This window comes from Rhodamnia argentea, chromosome 6 (assembly GCF_020921035.1).
Source record: "Rhodamnia argentea isolate NSW1041297 chromosome 6, ASM2092103v1, whole genome shotgun sequence".
Lineage (NCBI taxonomy): Eukaryota > Viridiplantae > Streptophyta > Magnoliopsida > Myrtales > Myrtaceae > Rhodamnia > Rhodamnia argentea.
The window spans coordinates 4,796,835-4,810,577 of record NC_063155.1 but is presented as its reverse complement, the minus strand read 5'-3'; the positions used below and the strand labels follow the sequence as shown (position 1 = coordinate 4,810,577).

Here is a 13,743-nt window from a genome sequence, read left to right as displayed (position 1 = left end):
TGGGCATGAATGAATTTCAAGCTTTAGAAGACGATCAAGTTGACAAGGCAATGTCCCGACCAACGAAGGACAGCTGCGAACAACAAGATGCTCAAGACGGGAGAATGGGACTTCTTCTTCTCGTGCCCCGGCATTAGGAGACCATTCCTTCCATGCCAACATCTCTTCGAACTTCAAAGTTGTTAAGGATGAGAAAGGCGTTTTACTTCCATAAAATTCAAAGCCTATCATTCTTACTGCATGTAGACCTTTGAGAGACAATTCTCTCAATGAAGGTAGTTGCCCAAGTGAGGGCAGCGATGTAACATTAGAACAGGCCCTCAAGCACAAAGACGTTATCTTAGAATAGGACGGACCATCTAACCATGGGGGAAATCTTGCACCATCGTAGTGCGAGATAGTGAGATTTTCCAAATTAGTGTGAGGTCGCAGAGAGTCAAGCACCCGTGCTTCGCGCTCATGATTCCGGAGATTTCCCAAATGTTCTTTCCATTGCAAGGATAAGTTGGTAAGACCTAGCTTTCCAAACAAATTAGCATCCGCTGCGTCCGTAACTTTTTCCACCTTTTGCAATTCTGATATAATTAATTCTCCTTGAAGATGTGGCAAGTTCTTCAACTCCTTTAACTGCGACCCTTTCTCCGTTCCCACCACAAACTTAGACAAGATAGTAAGATTCTTCAAATTGCCGATACCCAATGGCATCTCTTTTAGATTCCTTGTATATCTAACGTCGAGAAGCCGTAAGCCGACCAACTTTGTGATACCTTGAGGCAACTTTGAAAGGTTTTGACAACCTCTCAAGATCAAAGCTTGTAATTTGCACAAGTCGACAATTGACTCGGGTAGCGTTTCGATATTAGTGTATGAGAAATTGAGATATCGAAGATGTTTTAAATCACCGACACATTTCGGTACTTCTACGATGGAGCAATGACATACCGAGAGTGCCCTCAAATACTTCAATTCTTTTAGCAAGTCATGTAGCACCTTGTTGGAAATAACGAATCGGCTCGAGCCCCACCAACTAGATCCACCGCGCACTAGAATTAAACTTCTTAGCATCTTCATTCGGTGATATGCTCTCGTGCATTGTGACGTAACATACCACGGTGCGATGAATGATGCATATCGAGTTTTTCCTTCAAGAGAGGCGTCATCTTCATCACCCACTAGCCGAGACTCCCCGCAGGTAAAGCACGTCCCACCCGCAATTGAGTTTGCTAGGTCATTCAAAAGATCGTGCATCAAAAACTTTGACGTGTCAACACTAGATCGTTGAAAAAAGGATCTAGATACTAACTCATCGAAGTAATCCCGTCCTAATCTCAAGATATTCTCCTTTGTTTTTCTTCCATCTAAAAAGCCCCCTGCTATCCATAAGAGTACTAGCTCATCCCTCTCAATTTGGTAGTCCTTGGGGAATATTGCACAGTAAGCAAAACAGCTCTTCAAATATGAAGGAAGATGGACATAGCTCAATTTCAAAATAGGGAGAACCTCATCATTCTCCGCCGTCGGAAGATCCCATATTCTGTTATTTAAGGTATCTTCCCATTCATCGGGATTCCTTTTATTACGTAGGACACCGCCCAGCATCTTCGCTGCCAAAGGTAAACCTTTACATCTTTTAGCTATCTTCTTGCCTATTGTTTCAAAATCCGGGTGGCTCTCAAAATTTTTTGCTCCAAGAGCATGAAAGGCTAATAAGCTTGTACAATCGTCAAGGGACAATTCCTTCAAAGTATATGGCGATGCTCCTGTTATGGAAACAACGGCAAGGTTGCGAGTGGTGATGACGATCTTGCTTCCCCTGGCCCCAACTTCAAATGGCTTTAAGAGGTCAGTCCATTTTTTATACTTCTCATTCCAGATATCATCTAGAACCAGAAGAAACTTCTTCGCGGATAGATTGTCCTTCAACTTAACTTGAAGGCTGTTAAGATCTTCACCCGCACAGGACGACCCGGTGATGGACTGCAAAATAGTCTTTGTTATGTCAAGAATATCAAAAACATCTGACACGCAAACCCATGCTCTTGTCTCGAAACAGCTATATACTCTGGCATCATTATAGAGCCGCTGAGCCAAGGCTGTCTTTCCAACACCGCCCATCCCAACTATGGGGACTATGCTAAACGTGGTATTGGAATTTTCAACCTCACTGATTAGTCGTTCGAGCATCTGTGCTTCTTCCTTCTCCCTGCCGAAAAACTGAGGCTCTGGCAAAGAAGTGGTGGGATCCCTTTTGTTGGTGTACTTGGATCTGTCCGCAACATTCTCTCTCAAGCTTAGACTAGCTTTGCTTGTGACAATCGTTTTCAACCTGCCATTGATCTCTTGTACCTTGGTTTCAGACACGAGCGAGCGCGGTCTGCCAAAGAAAGAGAACTTTCTCTTAACTTGACCTCTGCTTGTGCTGGATTCTGCTTCCGACTTGGCCTGAACGGCTTCAATCTCGTAGTCATCGAGCAAGTCTTCCATGTCATAGGCCAAGTCCCTGACATCATCTAGCCACAGCTTCACTAGAGGGTTATCGCTGAGTTGCCTGTCCTCTGCATCAGCCAGCAGTGCATTGATTGTGACCAGCATCTCCTTCCACTCCTCGAGCAGGGCGGTGCTGATTCCTTCCCGCTGTGCGTAGCCCAATGCGAGAGAAGTCATCTTGTCGAACAGGACCTGAAGGAAGGAACCCAAAACGATCTCTCCAGTGGCCATGGGTGAATCGGTCACTGCAGAGAACAGCAAAGGTGTTATGGTGACGCAAAGTGAAAATAAGCTAATGGAGAGAGAAAACAATGCAGTCCGCGAAGACCAAGACGTTCACCAACCACCAATTTTTAAACAAAGACCAAGGCTTTCAAGGGATACGAGGCAAAGGTTAAAAAAATCAAAATTAAATATACAGAGCAGAAATCAATGGAGTGATATGATCTTGGCTTCACAGCAGCACAAATTGAAGTAACAATTTTTTTTAAACTTGAGGTAACAAATTTTTTTTTGTTATTATACTTGTTATTAAACTTGACAGCAAGTATTTGACAGCAAGGCATGAAATCGGTTTTAGAACCAAAATATGTTGCCGCTGCCGTCCTCTTCTTTTGCTCAAAATATTGCTTTTGCTTCCATTCATAGAAAGATTTGAGAAAGAATAGGTGGTTGTCTCTTACCTTTTCCAAGCAGACTTCCTGGAGCAGACTGGTGAACGGGATGAGATCAACGACAGCAATCCAGCAAGCACGAGCGCTAGGTTCGCACGAGCAGGATGAGAACACCGTTGAGAAGGGGGCGAGAATGGGCTATGGTGAAGCAAAGCGAAAATGAGCTAAAGGAAAGAGAAAACGATGACGGTGCAGGAAGACCAAGACTTTTCACCTACCGCCAAAAGGTGAAACGAAGACCAAGACTTCGAGGATGCTCTGTTCACAGGTCATGAAAATAAATCACAAACTCGGGGAGACCAAGACTTTTCATCATGCATTTTTGTCTGTTCAATAAGGAAAACAAAAGCACGCGATTTGAGCTAAACAGGAAACAAGGGTTAGGTACACCAACCAATCCATTGAGCTAGTTCCTTTGTTTTACTCTGGCATTCGCAATACTAAACTAGTCACAAATCACCGTCTAACAATATATGATCCATAAAAAATTATACTTTATAAATAACATTAATGAACTGAAAAAAAGTGTTAAAAAATATTAGAATTCTCCTATCAAGCGATTTCTGATCGTGAACCACTTCCTTAACACCCTTTAACGGATCATTGTCACCCATCTTGCTAGGAATTGTTAGCATTGTAATTGCCACATAACTCAGGAAGACCAAGACTTTTTTTTGATAACATGGACATTTTTTTTTTGTAAAGAAAGTGAAGCCAACGTGAAAAGGAGATGATGCGAAAGAAACTTTAATAACGTTCAGGAAGACCAAGACTTTCCAGGACGCAAATTGTCTTTATTACTTCACTTTTCACATGAGTTCTCTTTGTCTTTTTTTTTCCCCCTTTTTTTTGGTCGGAAATTTTTTTTTCCCGTTTGAATGAGATATTGTTTGACAACTAGCGTTGGTTGTTGTTCTCTGGCTTAAAATCAACAATACAATGACTTTCGTCAAACTGTTTTCATGTTTAATCATCTTATTATAAATCATTCATTTATCTCTAAAAGAAAAAAAAAACAAAGCGAAAAAGCAAAAAACTGAAAAAGCAAAAAAAGTGAAGGAATGGGGCTAGAGAGCGCCGAGACATCGTAGAAACGTATGGAAGAATGAATAGATTGTAGGAACGTCTAATGCATTGTCTCACAAAATATTTTTGACTGGATTTTAAGAGCTGTAAACTGTTAGATGTTCAGAAAACTATAACCACTAATACTCTCAGTTTAGACATATTTGTTATCACCATAAAGTTTACATACATTCCTCAATTAATTATTTTATAAATATTCTGTCATGGACGAATCTGCAAATTAATAAGTTTACTTGTCTCTCATATATTTCAACTTTGGAATTTGAATCTATTCTATCTTACAATAACCTTGCCAAATGAAAATTCCAAATCTTGAAATACTTTTTATTTTCCGCATATTTTCGTATAATTTCTTCAAATTATACCAATAATCATTTTCATTAATTAATAATACAAATAATTTGTAATAAAATATTTTTTTCAAAATTTTTTTGAAGGTCAATTTTTCACTTAGTCACATTGCATGTGCAATTTGGCTAGTAGATGGAATGCAAAAGAATTGGGGATAAGTATAGTACAAGCGCCATAACTTTCGTACGGCGCTTATTCAAGTGTCATAACTTTTTTTTTGACCACTTAACGGCCATAACTTCCAAAAATGTTCATTTGAGTACCATAATTTTCAATTGATCAGTTAAGTACCAATTTTATTTTTAAAACGTTCACCCAATTGCCGAAAATCCGACGTGGCATAGCACTAGTGGTGAACTTTTTTAAAAAGTTATGGCACTTAAGTTATCGGAAAAAAAGTCATGATATTTAAGTGAAAGCCGTACATAAGTTATGGCACTTAGTGGATTGAAAAAAAAAAGTAATGAAACTCAAGTGAGTGCTGTACGAAAATTATGATACTTGTGGTGTTCTTATCCCAAAAGAATTGACCTTCTTTGCGATATTGTTCTAATAGAAACTTCTACTTGCTTGCGTTCAAAGCGTACCGTGCCATAGCGGCGGGATCGTCTTTTGCATTTTTCCCATAAAGTTGGTCGAACCTTAATAATTTCAATTGAATCAAAAGATAGAGAAAATGGAAAGGTACAGGCATTGTCAATCGCCATCGTCAACATAATTATTTCGATTGAATCACAGCCATCAGGCTCTTCAAGTTCAACCAAAAGATTGATATATGCTGTGCGAGATGAAAATGGGAACAAAAAAAAAATGTGGGATGAGAAAATCAGGTAGCCCACAGTAAAAAATACTTTGTCGTGTGAAAAATACAATTACAAGAGTAATCAGATAAACAAATTATACACGTACTCACCAGGCTGCAACAACAAATCAACAACAAGACATGCCATGGTACTTCCCATTCCAAGTCTAACCAATGTGACTGTTTTGATGATTTTGTTTTTTCCTGAATGACCCTTATGATTCTGCTAATGCAGAACTATGGGGGACTGCTGATCACCCCGAGTGACTGTGGCCTAATGTTACAAGCCGATATTCCACAAACGCGAGGTCACGAGGATAACTTTGTAGGGAACATAGTGACTGTATCTTCTCTTGTCCATGAATGGAGGTCCGGCAGCTTGGCGGGGTTATAGCGACAGACTTACCTACCCTCGGTAAATGGTTGCGAGTGGTAGACGATGAAGGCCTTCTCGCAATCTTTGAATGAAAATATATTGTCGTAGTCATCAGGCCTTTCATGAAGACTGAACAGAGCGACAGAGCATCGTCTCCCCGATTGCTCCTCTCCGCCTTTCCTTGACAACAAAGGAAAAGAAAAAGTGTTCTCATATGGCATGGGAATTTGAATAGAAGAAAGATGAACTATGGACTTTGACAAGGAAGTCAGATTTAAATGGATTATAATCTGCAGGGGTTCATTCAAATTTAGTTGTCATATTCGCCAACTTGTAAACACCTGTTTTAAATCCTAGTTTTTGCCTCTTTACAGTAGCTGCTGCTGTTGGAAGTAAGAAAACTTCTTCGTTTGGCTCTGAATATAGACTTCGATAATTGACGTCATGATACAGATTAATCTTTTAGAGCATGTCACCGAAAAACAAAACTTGAGAGCATATCAGTACACCTACCAAACTAAACAGCCTTCTATTTTCTTTGGTCAAGTTGCAAAAGACGAACATAAGCACATCATTTGCCTACCTCAAAAGTGTTTGCATATGATCCTCCTGAGAGATTTTGCCACATAAAGATGACAATGGGATGTTCTGCAAAACAAGCACAGTTGAGATAATTCAGGTCACTAAAAACATAACAGTCACCGAAGTTGTGGAAAAATACCAATACAAGAGCAACTATTCCTCATAATTTCCATAAGTAGAAAGACAAGCAATTTTAGGGCATCAAACAAAGCTCAAGATATATCATCAACGATCTATATAGACAGGCACATCCACGCATCATAATTCCAGCACTGTGAGCAAGTCCATGTAGGTATTATTTGTTTTGAGGAATAGTCGCTTTTATGAAACAATGGTTGACTTGCTGTCCAACGTCAGCGTTATAACCATTTCATTGCGCACTTCCTTGTCAAACAAAACAGAGCAACCCAATGTCAACGCTGGACCTTCAGGAGCTGGTATGTGGAAATTCATGTGCAGCTTGTCCGTGGAAATACATGAACTTTCTAGCATCGAGTTGAGGATTCGGAATGGAAATGGATCCAGGAGCAGCAGCAGTAGCTAAACGGCAAGTGTGAAAGAAAGAAATTAAGTCCAAATCATTACCTGAAGATGAGTGGGCTTTCTTGGATGTTATTGACCTCAGTGGGCGGGTTTTGGAAATTCATTGCGAATATCTGCATGAGAAAATATCAACTTGTATTACGCATCGAATTGAGGCAGCAGAATCGACATCGATGCCTTGAAAACCAAAAAACTTACCTTAACCATAGAAAACTGACTGTACATGGAAGACTCAATTCATTGGATCCGAACCCAATCCATCTCGATGAGAGGGATTTCTTGGATGAGAGGCCAATAGTCGCCAGTGAATTTTGAGCATCGATCCTTTAGAATCTCGCATTTATCTATGTACAGTTCTTGGAGGAAGGGAGGGAGGCCATCCTCTGGCAAGTACATCAGCTTCGGGCAACAGTCGATCCATAAATGTTTGAGAGAGGAGAGACGGCTGCGAAGACCGCTCGATAGTCTTTCCACGTTCCACATGTTGCAAATGCGAAGATGGGTTAGAGAGGAAGGGAAGAGAAGACTCCATGAATCAGGAAACCACACCTTCTCTCCCTCCCCTCCCATGCAAAAGTCAATGAAGAGAGCCTTTAGCGACGCGAGCATATGTAAGCCCCATTCTCTCGCTGGCTGCTTCAGATTCTCGCACCCTCTTATTAAAAGGCGCCGCAAATTGGGAGGCAGACCTCCTTTGGGAAAGCGTCTGATACTTTGGCATTCCGAAATCCATAGCTCTTGGAGGGATGTAAGCTGATGCCACTGATTTGGTAGAGACTTTAACTTCGGACAATTACTAATTATAAGACACGACAGGGTGATGGGAAGGGGAGGGAAGTCCTCCACCTCCAATGCTGGACAGCCACTTATCTCCAAACGAGTGAGATGGGAGAGCGTGTGAAGGCACCGTGGGAGGCTTCCCAGATTCACACAGCTATCGATTGTCATTTCTTCGAGCGATTCTACGGTGATCTCTTTCACCGACTCCACTCCCTCGCACTCGCCAATACAAAGTATCTTCAGAGCATCAAGGCTTCCCTTGGCAAGCGGAAAGGATGTCAGAGAATCACAATCGATAATCCGAAGATATTCAAGTTGAGATAACGGGTTATTGCTGCTGGGGTCATCCAGAGGAATGGTTAGTCCCGTGATTTTTGGACACTTCCTAATTATCAAATGTTTAAATGTGTGCCACTTGCTTGGAAGCTTTTCTAAACTCGTGCAACTACTCAATTCCATCCTTTCAAAGCTGCACGGCAACTCTATTTCTCCATCTCCTGCCACAAAAGATGTGAATAGAGGACAGCTTTCGATGGCTAATTTCTGGAGGCAAGTATGGTTTAATATTTCATTTCTATCTTGCCATAAGTATGTTAGCTTGTCACAGCGTCCTATACGAAGCTCCTTCAGCTTGACCAAGCACCTCATATACCCATGATCCAAGCAAACAAGCTCGGCAAGATTTTGAATTCCAAGAATGGTCAAAGAAGTCAGGTTGACCAGGCACTTTAAGACCCCCTCATTACAATCCTCAAGGTATAACTCACGGAGAGAAGGAAGACAAACCTCACTAGTTGAGTTATTCAAATGCCGGCATGAATGGATTTCAAGTTTTATGAGACAATCAAGCTGACAAGGCAATGTCCCGATCAATGAAGGACAACTTCGAACAACAAGTTGTTGAAGATAGGGGAATGCGACTTCTTCTTTTGGGCCCCCGACATAAGGAAACCAATTCTTCCATGTCAACATCTCTTTCAACTTCAAAGTTCTCAAGGATGAGAAAGGCCTTTTACATCCGTAAAATTCAGAGCCTATTGTTCTTACAGCATGTAGACCTTCAAGAGATATTTCTTTAAGTGAAGGTAGTTGTCCAAGTGGGGGCAGCAATATAGCATTAGGACAGCCCCGCAAGCACAAAGACACTATTTTAGTATAGGATGGACCACCTAACCATGAAGAGAATATTGCACCACCATAGTTCGAAATATTGAGATTTTCAAGATTAATGTGAGGTTGCAAAGACTCAAGCACTTGTGCTTCGAGCTCATGATTTTGGAGACTTTCCAAATGTTCATCCCAATGCAAGGATAAGTTCGTAAGGCCTCGCTTTTGAAGCAAATTAGCATCAACTACATCTCTAACTTCTTCCACTTTTTGCAATTCTGATATGAATAATTCTCCTTGAAGATGTGGCAAGCTGTTTAGCTCCTCCAACCGTGACCCTTTCTCTGATCCTACCACAAACTTCGACAAGATAATAAGGTTCTTTAAATTACCAATACCAAAGGGCATCTCTTTGAGACTTCCTGTATCTCTAATATCAAGAAACCGTAAGGTGACCAATTTTGTGATACCTTGAGGCAACTTTGAAAGGTTTTGACATCCTCTTAAGATCAAAGCTTGTAATTTGCACAAGCCGACAATTGAATCAGGTAGCCTTGTGATATGAGTGTACGAGAAATTAAGATATCTAAGATGTTTTAAATCACCAACACAATTCGGTACCTCTACAATATCGCAGTGACATATTGAGAGCACTTTCAAGTACGTCAATTCTATTAGCAAGTCATGTAGTACCTTGATGGAAATAGAGAAGGTGTCCCCTCTAGATCCAATATGCAAGAACATCAAACTTCTTAGTACCTTCATTCGGTGATATGCTCTTAAGCATTTTGCCGTAACAAACCATGACGAGATGAATGACGCATGACGAGCTTTCTCAAGAGATGCGTCATCTTCATTAACTTCCAAGTGAGACTCCCCGCAGCTAAAGCATGCCCCACCCGCAATTGACTTTGCTAGATCATTCAAAAGATCATGCATTGTAAACTTGGATGAATTGGCACTTGATTGTTGAAAAAATGATCTGGATACTAACTCATCGAAGTAATTCTGTCCTAATCTCAAGTTACTCCCCTTTGCTGTTTGTCCATCTAAAATGCCCTCTGCTATCCATAAGAGTACCAACTCATCTCTCTCAATTTCGTAATCCTTGGGAAATACTGCACAATAAGCATAACATCTCTTCAAATAGGAAGGAAGATGGACATAACTCAATTTCAAAACAGGGAGAATCTCATCATTCTCCGCCTTCGGAAGATCCCATATTCTGTTATTTAAGGTGTCTTCCCATTCATTCGGATTCCCTTTATTACGTAGGGCACCGCCCAACATCTTCGCTGCCAAAGGTAAACCTTTACATCTTTCAGCTATTTTCTTGCCTATTATTTCAAAATCCGGGTGGCACTCAAAATTTGTCGTTCCAAGAGCATGAAAGGCTAATAAACTGGTACAATTATCAAAGGACAATTCCTTCAAAGGATACGGCGATGCTCTTGTTATGGAAGCAACAGCAAGGTTGCGAGTCGTGACAATGATCTTGCTTCCCTTGGCCCCTGCTTCAAATGGCTTTAAGAGGGCAGTCCATTTTTCATACTTCTCATTCCAGATATCGTCTAAAACCACAAGAAACTTCTTCCCCAATAGTTTGCCCTTCAACTTAACTTGAAGCCCATTAAGATCTTCACCGTCACAGGACAGCCCAGTGATTGACCTCAAAATAGTCTTTGTTATGTCATGAACATCAAAAACATTTGACACGCAAACCCACGCTCTCTTCTCAAAAGAGCTATATACTCTGGCATCATTATACAGCCGCCGAGCCAAGGCTGTCTTTCCAACACCGCCCATCCCAACTATGGGGACTATGTTCAGCGTGGCATCTGAATTTTCGACCTCATTGATCAATAATTTGAGTATCTCCGCTTCTTCCTTCTCCCTGCCGAAAAACCGAGGCTCCGGCAAAGAAGTTGTGGGATCCCTTTTGTTGGTGTAGTTGGATCTGTCCACAACATTCTCTCTCAAGCTTAGACGAGCCTTCCTGGTGACAATTACTTTCAACCTGCCATTGATCTCTTGTACCTTGGTTTTAGACACGAGCGAGTGCATGTTTGAATTTGATCCAGAGGATTTATCTCCGCCGAAGAAAGAGAATTTCCATTTCTCCAGACCTCTGCTTGTGCTGGATTCTACCTCCGACTCAATCTGAGCGGCTTTGATTGCAAACTCATCAAGCAAGTCCTCCATGTCATAGGCCAAGTCCCTAACATCGTCCAGCCAAAGCTTCACTAGAGGGTTACCGGTGAGTTGCCTGTCCTCTGCATCGGCCAGCACTGCATTGATTGTGACCAGCATCTCCTTCCACTCCTCTAGGAGGGCCGTGCTGATTCCTGCCCATTGTGCATAGCCCAATGCCAGAGAAGTCAACTTCTCGAACAGGACCTGAAAGAAGGCAGCCAAGAAGGAACCCAAAACGATCTCTCCAGTGGCCATCTGTGAATTGGTCACTGTAGAGAACAGCAAAGGTGTCACGGTGAAGCAAAGTTAAAATGAGCTAATGGAGGAAAAAAACTTTGAAGTCCAGGAAGACCAAGACCTTCGCTTGCCAAAAACATTAAAAAGAGGAAAAAAAAAAAAAAAGACCCAAGCCTTTCAAGGGATTCTTGGTCTGGTTTCGATTACGTGGTCAGATAAGAGACTTTGCGGCACTCATACACTCCGGAAGCGAGGGTGTTAATAAGAGATTACTCTTTCTCTCGACCGATGAACGGGGATGAGATCAACGACGACAATCCGGCAAGCACGAGCGCTAGGTTATGGTGAAGCCAAGTGATAATGAGCTAATGGAGAGAGAACACTTCGTAATTAAAGTCACGGACGACCAAGACTTCCACCTACCAAAAAGTTCAAAGGAAGACCAAGACTTTCAAGGATGCGTTCAGTCCACAAGTGCTCCGCTCTAGTAAATGCACCATAAACTCAAGAAGACCAAGACTTTACTGGACTATCATGTAATGTTTTGGGATAAGCCTACTGTATATCCTAAAATTTATCACGAAAGTTTTAGGACTTGATTGTACTTTTTGAAAGTTTTAGGATTTCAATTACACTTTTTGACAAGTTTTAAGATACAGTTACACTTTTTGAGGGTTTTAACACTCAATTGCATTTTCGTGACAAGTTTTAGTACTTCCGACGACTTATCACTAATTTTTTTTTTTTGGGGTGGGGGGGGGAGGGGGGCTCTAGAGAGTGAAGCAGAAGTGAAAGAGAGCAAATGAAGAACACAGAGACTTTGCAGGACGCTAACTGGCACTGTTGCTTCAGTGTTGACGTTCCTCCTCTTCAATCCCTATGTGAATGCCTTTTTCTCATCAGCAGTAAAATTTCCACGCGTCACAGGACATTCTTGAAATTAACCGTTACTATAATTTTCATCCGACTGTTTTCATGTTTGATCATATAGTGGTTTTCCATTCAGTAATCTCTCTTGTACTGTCCACTAGAATTATAACTAGATTTTCACGTACCTTTTGCAATTTAAGTTCAATAAAAGAAAAAAAAAAGCAAAGAAAAAAAATAACTTAAAGAGGGATTAAAATTTAAAAAAAAAAAAAAAAAGGCGAGAATGGAACAAGAGAGAGCACCACCGTCCCCCGGCCACCGGTCCACCGCCATGCTGTTGCCATCAGCACCACTGCTTATAGTCAATTTCACAGACAACTTAGCTGCCCGGGGTCTCACTATCTCGCTCTTAATCTCAGCCTCTCAATTTTCAGCGCATGGATTGTGGGAGTCAATTTGAGTGCTCTATGGGGGCAATTGGCATGCGTAGGTAGATATCACTCTCTATAATTACAGCTCTGCCTTCCAAACTTTAGATTCTTGAATTGAGACTCTAGGCAAAGAAAGGGACACTTCTGAACAGTGAAAATCGGACGGACGTGAGCAGAAAGGGTTCTAAAAATGAATTTGTTTTGCTAAACAATTAAATGTTAAGAATTTTTTTTTCTTATTAATTTGAAAAAATTTTGAACTTTTAGATTCTAAAAATCTAACCCTCTTTGCTCTCCTCTCCCCACTTACGACTTTTGAGAGAGGCCCGGAGGCGGCGTTACGTGCACGGTAGCTTCAGCGTCGCCGGCTTTAGACGGCAAGGAATCGCCGTCAACGTGCTTTTAAAGTTCCAGCGCACGACTTCCTTTTGCTTTCCCATCGCTTTACATTTTTGGCGAACTGCCGTTACTCTCCCTTGACCCTCTCTTCTCTCCATCTACCCTCCCAAATGCACACGCCGGTCAAATCTCGTTCAATTGCAAGTTTTTCTTTCTTCCTTTCTTTCTTTCTTTTTTGCAAATTAGGCTTCATTTAAATTCTAGAAAATGAAATTTATCCATAAATAATTGTCCATGGATGGACTTGGAAAGTCAAATTTATATGTTTGACCTTCTATTTATGATTTATGGTGGGTAGCAATAAGCCGTACTCGAAGGCGTTGAGCGAGTCGAGGTGATTACTAGGCTAGCTTCGAAGTCAAGCCCACGCTCGTAGAGGGAGGATGAAGAAGAGAGAACGGAGAAAAGAAACTTTTAAGATTTTAATTTTTATTTATTTCCACGTTAGTGACACGTGTCAGTCCATGATTGGTGAACAGCACGTAAGCGCTTGCCACGTCAACCTATCACGTGGTCCTCGGCAAAAAGGGACGACTCGCTCAGCGTGAAGATCGACTGTGACTCGGACTTACACGAAAGCCCCCACCACTACCGTTGATCACATGGCTCGTGACAAGAATGGATCCCACGGACCGGTATCTCTAGAAAGTCCCCGGATGCCATCGTTCGACGAGTCATTTGTCGCCACGTGTCGAACCCTTTCTGCTCACGTCCGTCCGATTTTTACTGTTCAGGAGTGTCCCTCTGGTTTCAAATTAATAAGAAAAAAAGTTCTTAACATTTAATCTCGATCCAGCAAGAATTCATCGGTGCCGGTGGATTTGT

The 13,743-nt window shown here is 41.5% G+C and overlaps 5 protein-coding genes across 16 annotated transcripts in view; all 5 read right to left on the bottom strand.

Annotated features, from left to right (window-relative positions):
• Positions 1 to 3,367, bottom strand: part of LOC115729449 (putative disease resistance RPP13-like protein 1) — a 95,112-nt gene extending 91,745 nt beyond the window's left edge. Inside the window, exon 1 of the mRNA XM_048280130.1 lies at positions 3,171 to 3,367. The gene's annotated coding sequence lies outside the window, so the exon portion shown is untranslated. The remainder of the gene's footprint in view (positions 1 to 3,170) is intronic.
• Positions 1 to 8,228, bottom strand: part of LOC115729447 (putative disease resistance protein At3g14460) — a 71,423-nt gene extending 63,195 nt beyond the window's left edge. The window contains exons 1-2 of one of the 3 annotated variants that reach the window (XR_007198795.1): positions 7,100 to 8,228; positions 6,945 to 7,015 (exon numbers count right to left, since the gene is read on the bottom strand). Coding sequence is in view for 2 of the 3 variants with exons in the window: in XM_048280933.1 (XP_048136890.1) it covers positions 7,139 to 8,140 (1,002 nt within the window). In the remaining variant the exon portion in view is untranslated. Of the gene's footprint in view, positions 1 to 6,468; positions 7,016 to 7,098 lie in introns of those variants that run through there. The other 2 variants (XM_048280932.1, XM_048280933.1) reach the window with 2 other exon arrangements.
• The window catches only part of LOC115733080 (putative disease resistance RPP13-like protein 1), a 491,263-nt gene that overhangs the window by 129,988 nt on the left and 347,532 nt on the right, over positions 1 to 13,743 (bottom strand). The window lies entirely within an intron of this gene.
• The window catches only part of LOC115744901 (putative disease resistance protein At3g14460), a 130,781-nt gene that overhangs the window by 62,474 nt on the left and 54,564 nt on the right, over positions 1 to 13,743 (bottom strand). The gene's annotated exons all lie outside the window — the stretch shown is intronic.
• The window catches only part of LOC115732205 (putative disease resistance protein At3g14460), a 51,464-nt gene that overhangs the window by 1,367 nt on the left and 36,354 nt on the right, over positions 1 to 13,743 (bottom strand). The gene's annotated exons all lie outside the window — the stretch shown is intronic.